At 40.9% G+C, this 15,396-nt stretch overlaps 1 protein-coding gene across 1 annotated transcript in view; it reads left to right on the top strand.

Moving 5' to 3' along the window:
* FAM20C (FAM20C golgi associated secretory pathway kinase) overlaps nt 1-2,523 on the top strand; it is a 120,508-nt gene extending 117,985 nt beyond the window's left edge. The window contains exon 10 of the mRNA XM_029576514.1: nt 1,621-2,523. Coding sequence (XP_029432374.1) covers nt 1,621-1,873 — 253 coding nt within the window. The 3' untranslated portion in view covers nt 1,874-2,523. The remainder of the gene's footprint in view (nt 1-1,620) is intronic.
* The last annotated feature ends 12,873 nt before the right edge of the window (nt 2,524-15,396 follow it).

Genomic DNA, 15,396 nt, shown 5'->3' with positions numbered 1-15,396 from the left:
GGGCGGGGCATCAGTCTGGGACACTCGCTGTAATTCTTTTCCCTTTTGTGCCGCCTCGGCTACATGTGGGCAAGGGTTTTCCTTGACTCCCCCCCCCCCCCTCGGAGGGCTTGGGCTGTCTGTAAGGGGGGAGTTTCAGGTCACATGGTCCTTAAACGATGGAGCCCCCAGATGAAGTAGGCCACCATCACGCATTTTTGCGACAGTATTTTTATCGCAGGGGGTTTTTTTTCCTGCGATAAAAGTCTTACCGCGAAAACGCCACAGTATTTCCTCGGGGAGGCGCAAAATATCATGGGAACGCCCTCGGCGATATTTCACCCCACCTGAGAGAAAATATTGCGGCTTGATAAATCCCCCCCTTAAATTGTAAGCCCTCTCTGGGGCTAGGGAAATGTCTCTTTGACGTGTCCTGAAGGGCAGAATATATATTAAAAAATTATTAAAAATAAAAAGTGATACAATGGTGGAAATTAGTAGAAGGTATATTAAATGAATGAAAATCTCTCTCTTAGTTCAGTTAGTTGCTGTAACAAGTCGTGCAGTTCAGTATTTTGGGACCTTGCTGTTTTTGCACTCTCATCAGTACAATCAATGGTGGTATCAGCCAGGTGTCTCACAGTTACTGATCTCAGGGCATATGATTTTTATAGCTTCTTTATCATTCGATATTGGCATCTTCTGGTAGTGGTATCGCACGGTGTATGTTGTCTTGGACTTGTTTAATTTAAGAAGTCGAAGTGACCTGGTAGTGAATACTGCTGTTCTCTCATAATCTACCAGATTGGGAACATCTCCAGAAATAGCAGAACTGTTTCATCCTTCCAAGGGTTACAATATAGCTAATTATACAGCAAGATATCAAAGTACATTGCTCCTCCAACCCTACTCACTTGATAAGAAGCCCGCTAAGATTAACCGAGAATGCTGAGGGGCTCTCTTGGAATGCTACATGCATGACTATTTACAATATTTTGCAGTAATAAGTTTCCTTAGAGAAACCACAAACTGCGTCTGAACTCCTTTTAGTTATGAGTACATCTAATGCAGCTGTCAAAATCCTGTTATCTATAAAACTGTCATGAGTATTTTCCTGAGATGCAGTGCGTGGGAAACATGTATGTAAAACTCCCGCTTAATAAAGATCACTAGCTTAATCAGGCTCTAATAACATACTAAATTAATTATTAGTGCGGTGTATTATACCTGCATAATAAGAGTCTTTGAATGCTGTCAAGTCTGGTCCTGTGATCTTAATAGGAATCCAAGCCATAATGTAACTTTTCATGAAATATTGCAAGCCAGTCTGATTTTGCTTATTTTAATTAAGTTTAAATGCAACTTTTAAAGTTTGAAATATATGTAATTTTATTTTCCTCCATGCCTTCTGGCTTCCATTAATTAAAACTCAATTAAGCGCACCGTTGCAATATAAAGGATTTGTTAGTAGAATGACCTAAATTTCTTGACTAGACCTGCTTTTTTTTGTTTACTCTGATGCAGTTCTGCTAAGAAAAACCCAACATAATTTGTTCCAGTGGTACAAGCCATCACTACATACATTTTCCATGTATTTGTGTGCACGTGCTTGATATATATATTCTCTTTCCTCTTTCACAGAATAAGGAAGTCTACCTATCTGCGATTACAGTTACTGGCTAAGGAGGAATACAAACTAAGTCACTTAATGGAGGAATCCTTACTGAAAGACAAAATAGCGCCTGTTCTGTACCCTCCACATCTGGAGGCCATGGACAGAAGACTTCGTATTATCCTAAAAGCTGTCAGTGACTGTATTGAAAAGGAAACTTACAGTAATGTGGTTGAAAACGATATTGACACTGATATTAACACTATCACGACTAAGAGGTAGTAAAATAAGACATCAGCTTTTTTTTTTTTATTTTACTAGCCAAGAAGAAAAAAAAAAAAGGAAAAGTCTTGCAAAAGACTATGTATTCCAATTTGTGAATTCAGTGAATTCAGAAATGAGATATAATTGTTCCCAAAATAGGTGACGTGTAGACTAAGAAGGACTAAAGGAAGTAAGTCTGTTGTGATGCTTTTTATGACGATAAGACTTAAGAGCTTGATTAACAAAGGCTTTTTTCTCATTCTGCATCTATGGGGAAAATGCTCAATAAATCAGACCCTTAAATACAGGCTTAAAGACAGTCTGAGCTCACAAAACCATTTCACTTGTTTGGGTAGCAAGCATATCCTGCCCTTTTTGTACAGAAAGGAGGCCTTTATTTAAATATTTTGTATTTATATATGATATATATATATATATATATATATATATATTAAAATAAATTGCAGAACCTACCTACCAAATTAAAGAAGAGAGTTGGCATAGTTATATGGTTCACAGTTTATTCACAGTGACAGCTCACTTGGTACACCGTATTAACCCTTTAATTGCTTTCATTCACTGTATCTAATGTTAAAAAAAAAAATTACAGCCTCTTTGGCTAACAAGCATTTAAAGGGTTAACACATGAACTTCGAAAAATGGCAAAAGCAGTCATAATGGGATTCTGATAATTGTGCAATGTAAGAAATACTTGAATGTTGATTTTACAAAGTGATGTAAAATGAAAAGATGTAATATTTATCCATAATGAAGCAGCAGCCCTTATCTTTCTAGACTGTTGTAGCAGAGCGGCTGTTTTTCCAACTTTGCTTTTGATAGTTTTGTGTAAATATATACATAACGTGGATAAAGGCTGCTTTCCGCAGCACTAGGCTTACTTTTTGCAGCGGTTTTTTTTTTTTGTTTGTTTTTTTTTTGTGGAATTGTTTGCAGTGTGTTTTTAAGTTCAATAAAGATACAGCAAACGTGTGGCCAGACTGCTCATAATAGTTTCTCTTTCCCATCAGAGGGAGGAAAAAAAGGACTCGGCCCCCTTTCCTTTCAGCTGGCACTTTGCAGTAATAGCTTTGAAAGGGCCGCTGGTGGTAAGGATGTGGCACGTCGCCACCATGCTGCACAATTAATTTCCAGTGCTGCTTTTTGATTGTGCTTGCTCTTTAGGTTGGCTTGATGATGGTGATCATGCCGCATGCGCCAGTGGACTGTTTACCATTTTCCCAGCTCATCCACGCCCAAGGAAGTAATTGCACATTACGTGGCAACTCAAAATAAATCAAGAGAACTAGGGTCCTGCTGATTGTTTTTGAGGGAGGAGGTGTGGCCTAGGGGTTACAGCGATGTGCTGAGAACCAGGGAAGCCAGGATTCAAATCCCGTTTTCTCCACTGACAGTCCTTATGACCCATGAACAAGTCACTTTATCTCCCGTTGCCTCAGGTACCTACTAAGGCCTAGATTCATCAAATTGCTATACTTATCGCAGGAATATGGTGCATTAGCGGCCACGATAAAAAAAAAAAAAAGGGGTGGGGCTTAGGCTTGTGGGGGGAGGCCGGTAGATATGTGCCTATAAACTTACATGCACAGGTGCGCGCCGGAGTCCCCCCTGCCTCTTATTAACTTTACTACTGCTATGGATGGTGTTTAAGTCATAAAAGAAAAATAATCTAGGCTAGTCAGCGGGCTAGTACAGGATGGGGCTAACGGGGAAAAGAAGATAAAATAAACTTAGGGGGATTTGGAAGTCCTAACCCTAGCCTGGGCGAACCAGGAAACAAATTAGTGAAACTGGCTATGGCGGTCGGTACATGGCCCTTTTAGTATAAAACGTTTTGTTAACCAAAGTTATCAAGTACCCAGACCTTCAGAGTGCAGTGTCTCTTATGCACTCCAAAGGCAAATCAGAAAAACAATAAAACATTTGCCATTTTCACCTTCTTCTTTCCTCTCAACTCCCCCTTGCAGCCCAGAACTAATCCACATGACCCCTATCCCAACTTTAACATCCCCCCACTTAACGTGATGGAAGCGGGATTTGCCCGTGTAATGCAATGGCAGCCGCCATTATAACATAGGCACGTTTATGCGTGCATAGTATCAGATAGTCTGAAAGTGCTGACCTGTGCGCCCTGTTTGAAATGTGCGCGCAAATCCCGCTCCCATCACGTAAGTAGGCCAGTGAAGCCCCAGTATCCCACTTACTAGTACACTTCCCCCTAACATAGAAGATGGGGAAGGTAAGAAGAGGTTGGGTTTTTTTTGGCCCAGCAGGGCTGTGTAGGTGCGTGTGAGAAAAGCCCTTGTTTTGTCGCTCGCAAATAATAGCTGCCATAATAGCTGCGACCTGCGACAACGGCGGCTACCCCGTGATAAAAGCATTTTCCCCTATCCCGTGATAAAAGCATTTTCCCCTATCCCGACAACAAAAAAAAAAAAAAAGGTGGAGGTGTTTCCAACATTAAATCCCATGCTATATGGTTAGGAGTCCCTCATTTGCATAAAAGGCTAGCTTTTCAACACTCATTATATTTGCATACAAACGTGCACAGGGATAAAGATCACGCGTTAGACCGCTTTTATTGCGCGATGAGACCCTAACGCTATTGGATGAATGACCCTGTAAGATTGTAAGCTCTTTGGAGAAGAGCTTACAATTGTACCTGAATTACTAATAATTGATTATTATTTGGAAAGGCAAGTGCAAAATCCAAATTATGATTTCTGAAGCTCTCAGCACTAGCGTATGATGCCCATCCATTTCATGGTGTACATTCCTTTCCACAGTTTCTACCTTCTCAAGCAGTTCTGAGACTTGGAGGTTTTAAACCTTCGTATATAATGGACCTGATGTACTGAAAGAGGCTGATTTTAAAAAACATTTACTCAGGTAAAACTGGGTTTTACCTGAGTGAATGAACTTTTCTCAAGTAAGTGGGCTTTTAAAAATTGCTACAATGTATAGTTGTCCACAGGATTTACTCAAGTACATGGCTTTTGAAAATTGCTAGGATAGTATGTTACATTTGCACATGTAACTCCATTGAAAATTACCTCCAAATGTTTTTCATACGTTGCATCTATAGGAAAATGCTTAGTATACCTGGTCCTATATGGGTTTTTTTCCATGTTTTATTTATCCTTTGCCTTGGAGCAAAAAAATATCAAAAGAATATTTGAGAGTAACGGGCTAAAAAAATCTTCAGAGCTGGCATGTTGCCCTAAATATGTCAAGATCTTAATTTGTGGCATCTGCCGTCCCCAAGAGATTCAGAGTTAAAAAAAAGAAAAAAACCAAACGGTCTCCCTGGTCAAGCATTGCAAAACTTCTAATAGCCCTCCGTGGCAATGTAGCATATACAGGTGTCGTCAGCATCCATTATGCCTGAGCAGGAAAATAAATAATCACATCACAGATGAAAAATCCACTCTGTTAGACATGAAATGCCCTTACGGGAGTCGGGATCTACTATTTATGGAATGCTGCCAGCGTGAGCGGTGCTGGGCAGACGGGTGAGCAGGCTGAACAAAAGAAACCTGGAAAGCAGGGCAGAGAGGAAGAACCAAGCACCCGCAAAGCAGAAGGGGGTTCCCCCTATCCAAAAGGAATTTCCCCCGTGTTTGGATCGCAACTTAGCCTCCATGGAGGCATCTGAAAGGGTCATTTACATCGGAGGCTTCCTGGAAAAACCTTTTCAGTATGCCTGACTGAGTTCTTGAGCTACAGTGGACCATCTGCCATTCAGGTTTGGTTTTATCCATAAGAGCGAAAAGCCATCTCTCTGACCCTCTGTCTGTTTTGCTTTTTTTTTTTTGATCCCTCAAATCTGTTTTCTTTTCTCACCTAGTTAGGTGTTTTGGTCACATTTGAAGTTTTCTTTGCTGCTATTGCCACATCAGACATGCCACGTTGATTACAAGCAAAGCCCCTCTGCTTCATGAAATTGTGTTGAACTGAGTCCATAGCCCATTTGTTTTTAATTCTCTTTGCAAAGTCATTTTTTGTGAAGGAAAGCTTCAACCCTGAGTTTTTCTTTTGCTGGTTTCTGCCTGAAAATGTTTTTTAATCCGGCCAGAAGCTTCAAGAAGTCATCCCAAGATGCCTGGCACAGATTATCACATAGAGGCTGATGTAATAAGGTGCAATAATATGGGCTGTTATGCATTCATTCATGCATAACAACAACCCATATTAATTACATGCAAATTAGTTTTTAGATAAATATCGCATATTAAAATTAATGTGGCTGTTATTACAAAAAAACTTAAATTTACCTCCCTGAGCTGTAATTAAGTTTCTCACAGTAATGACTGTACATTGAAATTCACATGTTCTTTAGCTATGCGAACATAGATAATCAGCTGATTAACATAATTATGCAGCTTATTACCTATTTGTGAATAGATTATATAGTGAACTCTGTAATACCTAAATAATGCGTGGAAAAAACAGACAATAGTGCATGCAAACTTTTGGAAACAGAATAGCACACAATTTCTGTCTTTTGCATGTTGATGCACCTTAGCTCATTGACCTCATAGAATGCTACCACTGCCTCAGGAAGGAGACACAATATGAGAAAACCACTTTGAGTGGTTGATACAGGGCAGGAGAAATTTCCTGCCTACCTCGCAGATCCGGCTAAGCTGAACTTGAAGCCTTAGGAAGAAGATCCGGTCAGCCATTTCAGGTTCTGCGGATGGTCCCAGGGCCTTATTCAAATACCACTTCAATATCTTGGCACTGCTCGAGCGCCTTCAGGTGCTCCTCTTTCTAGAGAATATGCCCAGATGACACAGATCCAGGTTCTCTTTTGTTGGCTGAGGGGTGCAAAGGCAGTTTCCTAACAGTCTGTTATTCACAGCTACTCTTCTGCCTGCAGGGTTGCAGCAGTCAGTGGCAGCTCTTTTCCTTCCCTCTCTCCCCAAGAGGTTCGGCACATTACCTCCACAGCATGATGGAGCAGCACTGGCTCTACTGAACAGGAAACCTGGATACAAGTCTCCTGTGCCAAGACCAGGTCTCTGAGTCAGCCCAAAAACAAATATACAGTATATACTAGAATCTCAAAACTCAGGTTTGTGTGGGTGCAGCACTGAAAGACACCACTACTGACTGAGATGCCAGATTAAAACACAAAAAAAATATATAGGTTTGTGGACCAGCTGTCCAGGGCACAGGGGTGCAAATGGTGGGGCTTTCTTAAAGTGTTTTATTGTCTCCTTTGAAATAAAGTTTAATTGACGGACGTCAGGCATCTATTTCTTTTTTACTTCCTCACGGCTTTTTATAGATCGCCTACCTTTTTGTTTTGTGGACGCATACATACGTTTAATGCTACAGAATGGAAGGCAGCAGGATGGCCATGCTGGGATATAGCAAGAGCACGTGGTCTTTGTCTCTTTCTTCCTCTCCCTTTCCTGAGCGTTTCCTTACTAAAAAATAAAGAGGCCCGTATTCAAAAGCCATTTAGATGGATAACTCACAAGTTATCCATCTAAATGGCATATGTGGCGTATTCAGATAAGTAGTTATCTGGTTATAATTTAGCCAGATAAAAAGGGAGCATTCCAGGGAGGGGTTGAGTTATCCAGCGAACTCGCCAAATAACTAGTTAGCAGGTCTAAAGTTATCCGGCCTTGTATGGCTGCCTATCGTGCTACTTAACTGGAGGGTCCCTTGCTCCCGGCAATCAAACATAAGGTATCGGGGGGGGGGGGGAGGGATTTGAAGGGTCAGGGAAAGGGTGGGGCACCGCAATATTGTAAATCCTTGCGGGTGGGTGGGAAGAAAGAGAAAGGGGGGCAGCCTGATTTTGGAATTTTGAAATCAACAGGATGGAGGGATCTTGGTAATATTTTACGGATTTGGGAGTCAGTGAGGGCACAGCCCGTCAGGCCCTTTATAAGATATTTTGGGGCGAGGAAAGGGATAGCCCACTGGCCCCTTTATTTATTTGTTGTTTTGGTGGGTTTTTTTTATTGACTGCTAAGTAGCCAGATGTCATTAAAGATATCCGGTTATCTGGCCACACAAAGTCTGATGATAAAAAACCTTCCTGGCTATTTTCAAATACACCCAGTTAGGTTTTTTGTTATCAAGCTGCATGTAGCCAGATAACTTTAAGCTTGTATATTCAGCGGGATGTTTTACATTTTTCCTTATTTTTTTGTTTAATACGTTATGTCAAAAAAAAAAATGTTTATTTTTCATTATAAAGTCAATGCACGATTATAAATAACATCTTATTTAGTGAAGAAACAGATCCTTTTCGTAAACTCTGCAATGCTCGTTTTATAAAGAAACAAGTCCTTTTCTTTGTCTTTGCAACGCTAATGTTTAGCCCAACGTGATTTGTGTTTCATTTTAAATCTTCATCTTTAAATCAGTGGTTGGTGTTCCACCTTCACGGAGCGGAAGGATGGAGGGCTGCCATCTCCAAAAAAAAAAAAAACCAGGGGTGGGTAAAAGTATGGGGCAGGGGTGTGGCCTGCTCGTTGCAGCGGTTTCTACCCCTAATTGAGCTGGATGTTCACTTGGATGCAGATCCGGCGCTGCTCTCTACATTGGTGGTGGGGTGGAGGGGAATTAGGGCTGGAGGGTACTGGAAGCCAATAGTAACAGGTGGGAGAGAGAAAAAGGAAAAAAAAAAAAAAAGGATAAAGTGCGTAGCTTGCTGGGCAGACTGGATGGGCCATTTGGTCTTCTTCTGCCGTCATTTCTATGTTTCTATGTAATGCAGGCAAAAACTCAATGCAAAATCGTTATTTATAATCCTGCTTTATAAACACGCGTGGATCAAAGAACCTGTTTTAAAAGGCAGGAGGAATAGCAGGAGAGGGGTCCTCCAAACCTGTCTGGTGACGTAGCTGACCTATTCAGTAAAGGATTTCTCCCATTGTGTGTCTATGGGGAAAACGCTTAGTAAGTGACCTCCAGAGTTAGGTGAAAATTGAGCAGAACTACATTTGGAAATGTTTTGCAGACCTCCACTTGTGCTTCATAAGGAAAAACTGAATACAGAAGTGTTTTAAGTGCGAGTGTGGCAAACTGAAATTGCACAGCAGTGTGATAATGTATTTCAGGCCCTATTGAAAAAAAGAAAGGTACCCTATAAATATATGCCATGAAGGAACTGGCTCATTTTTCACTTGGAGAATACATTTTTTATATGATGTCAACTATATATGGCTGTTACGGGCGAAGTGAAGAGTTTGGATGTCACATTATTCACTGGATTTTGTAGTTAATGTTGCCATTATCCAGCTCCTCACTGTATCCCTAACATAAACAGCCTAAAACCGTTCTTAGAATTATTTAAATTGCTTTTAAAAGTTTTGATTTCTGAACATCGTAATCTGTTTAAAACAGTTTTTTCAGCTTTTTGTGCTATTTTATTTTCAAATTCAGACAACGCTAAATGATTACCTATCCGGCATTTTAGCAGTAATCTGCAGTGCAATACATGGGATTTAGATCAAAACCAGGCTGTTTCTGTGCCTTGGTGGCAGTGCTGTGTGGCTACTGTGTAAGACCAAAGTTTCAAGCCCAGGACTCAAGGGCCAGCAACCGATTGAGTTTTCAGGATATTCCTAATGAATGTACATGAGAGCTCTGCATACAGTGCACGCAAATCTCTCTCATGCATATTCATTGGGGATATTCTGAAAATCCAACTGATTGGTGGCCCTTGAGGATAGAAATTGCCCACCCCTGGGCAGGGTTGACTTGTCCCTGCAACAATTGATTGCTCTTGCTGGACAAACTCTACAAGTCCCCTGTCAACTTTTTGTCTTCTGCAACAAGCTCATACCATTGATCTCCCTTCCATCTTTCCAGTTCTCTTCTAGCTTATGCAAGACTGGGATGAATCCAATGATGCCCTGAAAGGGACTCTTGGCAGCCCCTTATTAAACTATTGTTTGAAAAACAGAGCATCTCACTAAGTAGAGCAAAACTTAAGCAAGCTCCTTGATAAGTTATTGGTAACATCTCGTCATGAAGGGTGTCAAAATATAAAGCTAAGTTCCTTCTGTCAGGTTAATTCTTAAGTCAGGCAGTCAGTGCATAACTTATGGTCTTGGCGTTGAGGGAGCGTAGAATCCACATGAACTCTTGTTGACTTGTGTCCTCAGAAACTGCAAGAACTAGTGTCTAGTGACAAAAGAAAACTTGAGCTCAGCAGACTGACCCTTTGCACCCTATGTTTAGCTGCAGACATATCAACCTTGAAATAACTGTGCATTCTAAATACAGAAATTATACTTAGTTCATTGAGTGATTATGAGAGAAACTTGACTAACAAATAAACAAAGGTAACGCATAAGTTCCTGCAAATTTTGTTTAAATGTAAACCGATGTGATATGTAAAATCGAACACCGGTATATAAAAGTAAATAAATAAATAAATAAATAAATAAATAAATGTGCAAATGCCATTAAAATGCCTCTAATGTTAATTGATGACAGTTAATTTATCAACACAAAGTGCTCATTTTTCTAATCAATGATGAAGTCCTAGAAATTGTTCATAACAAGCCAGGTGCCCACCAGGATTGTATATTTCATGCAAATAGGGTGGTTTCACAACTGCCTCAGCTGCAGAGGACACTGTTATTTTTGTCAGCACTTGGCTTACCACAGTTCGTGCTCTGCTTACATTTTGAACAGGACTGCAGTTTAAGGATACTATCTTTAGACTCTGTCCTCGGCTTACTGCAACTTAAGTATAAAAGGCCCTTTCTTTCATGCCTTCCTGTTGATTACAAGGAATCTTTCCATTAGCTTTTTAGAATTACCTTGTGTGCACATATTTTGATATCTGAAAACACAGTAGTTTGTTAACAGATAAGGCCCATGTGTCCAAGCCAGCCTGCCTAGTTATCTTTGCCTGTTTGTCTCCAGTTATTCTTTCTTTATAACCCAAATATAATCATTCTTACTCTATAGTGGTGTATAAGATGATGCACAGACCTTCAAAATCCTAGCCCTGAAGAGTTTATAGTCATAGTCTGGTGTAGGCCTAAAGGCAGGACAAGTGGAAGGAGCGGACAAGCAAGCCCAGGGCACCCACCCTCCATGCCACTGCCCTCAAAACAGCTGTGCCACAGGAAAAGCAACCTTGGGCACACCATAGGAGTAGTAAGTCATTGTTTTTTTATATTTATTTATTTGTTTCAACTTGGTTTATCACCTAGCCTAACAAACAGGTCGATACAGTAACATGCGGTTGAAGATTTCCCGTCTGTAACGAGCCGGGAGCGCACAATACAGACGAGTAAGGCGATCCAGCGATACAGTCTCCAGTTTCACGCGTCCGTAGCGCTTCTTAAAATAGACACATAACCCTTTCCGCACGCAGCATGTATATGATGTGTAAATGAACGAATTAGCTGTATAATGAAGGAATTAGCTATTCCCCTCCGATACTGTAACGGGCGCTGATATTATCTCCTTAGTAACCCGCTTTTTTGCCGCGGCCTTAACGTGTTAGTTTACCGCCTCCCCCTAGTAGGTGTTAGGACTGTGAGTCTTGTAACAAATCCATCGACACCACTTAAGATACTCAAACACAATAAAAAACAATTAAAAAAAAAAGCGATACAGAGATGATCGAGAAAATGTAATGCTGTGGGACACATAAAAACCTGTCAGAAAAAAAAATTTTTTTAAATATCTGTCACTTTCCGAATCGTGCGGTCATCCAGGCAGCGGCGGGAGCCGGAGGGCCGCGTGGGTCCAGGCGTCTGGCGGCGGAAGCCGGGTGTTCGATCGAGGCCGCGGGCAGGTGGGCGGGTGGGACTTCGCGATGTACAATATTTCCAGTATTAACAGAGTATACCATGTAATCAACAATAAACAATATCATTATAAGCTCATCATAATCTAATACAGCATTAACCAAAATATAATAAAATGTTAAAAATAACAAAAAAATCACATTCAAACCAAATTGTAATTAATAACTATACTGTATTAGTTTTATTTCGTTAAAATGTAAACAAAATTAGGACCTAACCCCAGTCATCCTCTCTACAGATTGGACAAGCAATCTGTTATAACAAAACTAACACAATATAATTTCTAACCCGCTCGTAGAAGGCCTTCTACATAAACAGATCGTATGCAATTAGAACCAACATCAAGGATGCCTTTAGCCACCATCTAAATCTAAGAAGGCCCAGAAGACAGGAGCCACATATGAGAAGGGCTCAAGGACCTGTGATAGCCAACCGGCACTTCTGGGCCCTGAAACACAAAGCAAACAATTATTACTAGATCTACGAGAATAGCCTGGAATATAACACTTGAGTTTCTCAGACCACGTCAAGTTTTATAGGCCACACAAAGCAACTTAAACTGGGATCTGAAAATGACTGGCAACCATTGTAAAGAAAGAAGCACCAGAGAAATATGATCTTTCAATTACACCCCTTAACCAACTTCATAGCTGCTTTCTGAGTCAACTGCAGGTGATGCAGTTTTTAAAGGTAAACCTATAAGCAGAGAATTGTAATAATCTACTGTGGACATCACCAGTGTATGAACAGTCTTATACTGGTAATCCAATAAATAATGTTTCAAATTGCTATGCGCTCTGAGAAACCAAAAAATAGTTGTTGGGGGGTTTTTTTAATCCAGCTGCGGGTCCGATACAAATACCCTGACTTTTCACTTAAGGTTTGACCCAAAGAATCTATTGACCCAATTTAATCTGCAAGTCTGATCAATTTACCCCATGCAGAGCAATTTTGTTTTAGAGACATTCAGAGTTAATCCATTCGCTGTTGTCCATGATGATACAATAGAGAAACGACAATTAACTTTCCCAACAGGGTCTGCAACATTGGGATCAAAGGAGCAATATATCTGAAGATCATCTGCATAACCGTGAAATTCCAGGCCATCAGCTCTCACAACCATCAGGTGGCACAAACAGACATTAAATAATGCCGGTAATATAATTGCCCCCTGTGATATGCTGCAATCTAAATTAACAACAGAAGACAGACATCTTCCTGTGGATATTATCCCAGACACGCTCGTCTCGGGTCAAAAAGGCTGCAAGGCTGCTTTAAGTTCATATAAACTATACAATAGTTCATTCCATTGCCCCAGAGTTAGTGCCTTCTGCATGAGCAGCAAAGCACGCTGTACGACTTTGAAGTTTACATCTGGGCAAGACCCTGAAAAAAATGAGGCCCTTGGCTATTTCATAATGAAAGAAGCAGAACCAAGGCAGCCCCATGGGAGATAATTTTACAGAGTGAGAATGGGAAGCAGGATGGAACCTGACTGACACCGTGTCTGTTCTACCTAAAGAAAGAAGAGGGAGCTTTCCAGAATACCGCTGCTTAACCTTAAGAGTAGTTCGCTTTTCTTTATCTTGTTACAGAATACAGATCTGTAACTCTAAAACTGACATTGCTTGATAAGTAAGACTCTTGTTTCCTTTTCTTTCTCCCCCCCCCCCCCCCCCAATACAGTGAGTGCAAACTGGACATATCGTACACACCCTCGACAGGTGCATTTCCTGTCTTAACAACATCCCTGGAAAGCATGACAGATTTCTAGTCCATTCAGCAGCCTGCCCCAAACCGTGGTGCGTTATCTGTTTTAGGTTCCATTTCTACCCAGCGTTAGCAAATTTCTAGCCGTGCGCTCTCCATTTCATTCCAAAATAACATTTTCCAGGTTCTCCGGTATATTGAAAGTTAGCCAGAATGAAACAAAGGCTTGGATCTGTCCATGAAAATATTCTTGCGTCATCGTAAAGACCGGAATTATGTGCGCGCATGTGTCATGCCTCAGACGCCGTACTACTCATGCTGTACTAAGGAAATCACACTCATCACCATAGTGCAGTGATTCTCAGCTGCTCCTCCAACTTTCATCCTTCCCACCCACCCACCCCCAAAAGGACCATTCATAATGAATATACAAACATGAGATATGTTTTTATACCACATACCCAGGGGATGGATGCAAAAATACAATACATATTCTTTATGGATGACCTGAAAAATGAGGCTTGACCGAGGAGAGGATGGGTTTAGCAATCAATTCCATAACGGTTACTGCGCTGGTGCGCGTAACAAATTTGATTTTTCTGCATCGTGTAGTGGGCTTTCTCTTCAGAACTGCCTCTGTAGTCAGTTCCAGGTAGTGTTGTCTCCTTCAGGGAAAATGTCACAGCTTGATAAATCTCCTCCTGAGAAAAGGCACAGTTTGGTAATTTCATCATTTAAGGAGACTGGCAGGGTGCACCTTAGGACTCGGGGCTTTTCAGGAAGTGATCCTTCTCTCTGGAATAAACTTTCAGAAGTTCTTATGCTAGAATCAAGATACTTGTCATTCAGGACACGTCTTAAGGTGCGTCTTTTTCCTGGTATTTCAGTTACTTCATCGATGTGCTTGGTCGAAACTGAGCTTTGGATTCTGTTTGTGTGACTAGGTCTTTCATCTGTATCTAATTTTCTAAATTATGCAGTTATTTTACTGGATTTTTTGATTGCTGTTTTATTGTATGCAATTTGATATGGTTTGTTTGTACACTGCTTTGAGCTACCTTTGATGGCCTGGGAGGCAGCTAATAAATAAATATGCTAAATAAATAAAAACAATAACCTCATATTATTAATGTAGGATTCTCAAAATTTCCTTCCAATTCACAGAACTGCTATCACTAAATAACTAGAAAGCAAAATATGCATTTCATGGGATGTGTCTAATAGGGATTTCTCATAGGCAGTAACTTGGAAACAGCCTCATAGGCACACATGTATGCATGTCTGCCAGCTCGCCTCCAGAGATGCAGCCATTTTATAACATACATGTGCATGTTATAAAACACGTGCACGCTACACGTATACAAAAACAAAAGAGGGGATGGCGGAGGATTGTTTATGATTATAAACTTTACAGCACCCTGTGTGGGGGCCGATAATAAAAAAAAAAATTTTCAGAGTGACAATCACTTTAAATAAATACATACACAAGTACAATCCGTAGCGGGAGGTATAACAATTTTTTTTGCAAAAGAGCTTTTGAAATATCTTTTTATTAAGAGGTGATATTTTTCTCATTTTTGGGTGGCATTTGATAAATCCCTCTAGAAACATTATAGTGCTGTTTATATCTTTGGTATAAAACAGATTGACCATGCGTGGTGCATGTGCGCACAACTGCCATGTCTACCGCGTAAGTGGGGGGATTTTATAAGGGATGTGCGCCAACGCCGTACCCTGTTTTCCCAGTTTGTTCCCAGTTCGGGGATGGCGCTTCCAAATTGCCCCTAATGTATTAGCCTCCCTTTTCACCCGTTGGCCCCAACCCTTAAAACCCTGATGACTGGCCAAGATTTTTTCGTACTTGCACGCTATCCATAGCGGCAGTAAAGGTTATGCGGCTGGGGGCCTCGGCGCGCACCTGTGTGCATGGGTATTTACGCACACACCTCTTGCTCGTCCCCCGGCCATGTCCCGCCCCTTTTCCTGAAGTTTTGACTGGCGCGCATAGTGGGA

This window comes from Rhinatrema bivittatum, chromosome 14, assembly GCF_901001135.1.
Source record: "Rhinatrema bivittatum chromosome 14, aRhiBiv1.1, whole genome shotgun sequence".
Classification (NCBI taxonomy): domain Eukaryota; kingdom Metazoa; phylum Chordata; class Amphibia; order Gymnophiona; family Rhinatrematidae; genus Rhinatrema; species Rhinatrema bivittatum.
Note: the sequence above shows the minus strand (reverse complement) of the source record. Positions and strands in the feature narration are given on the sequence as shown.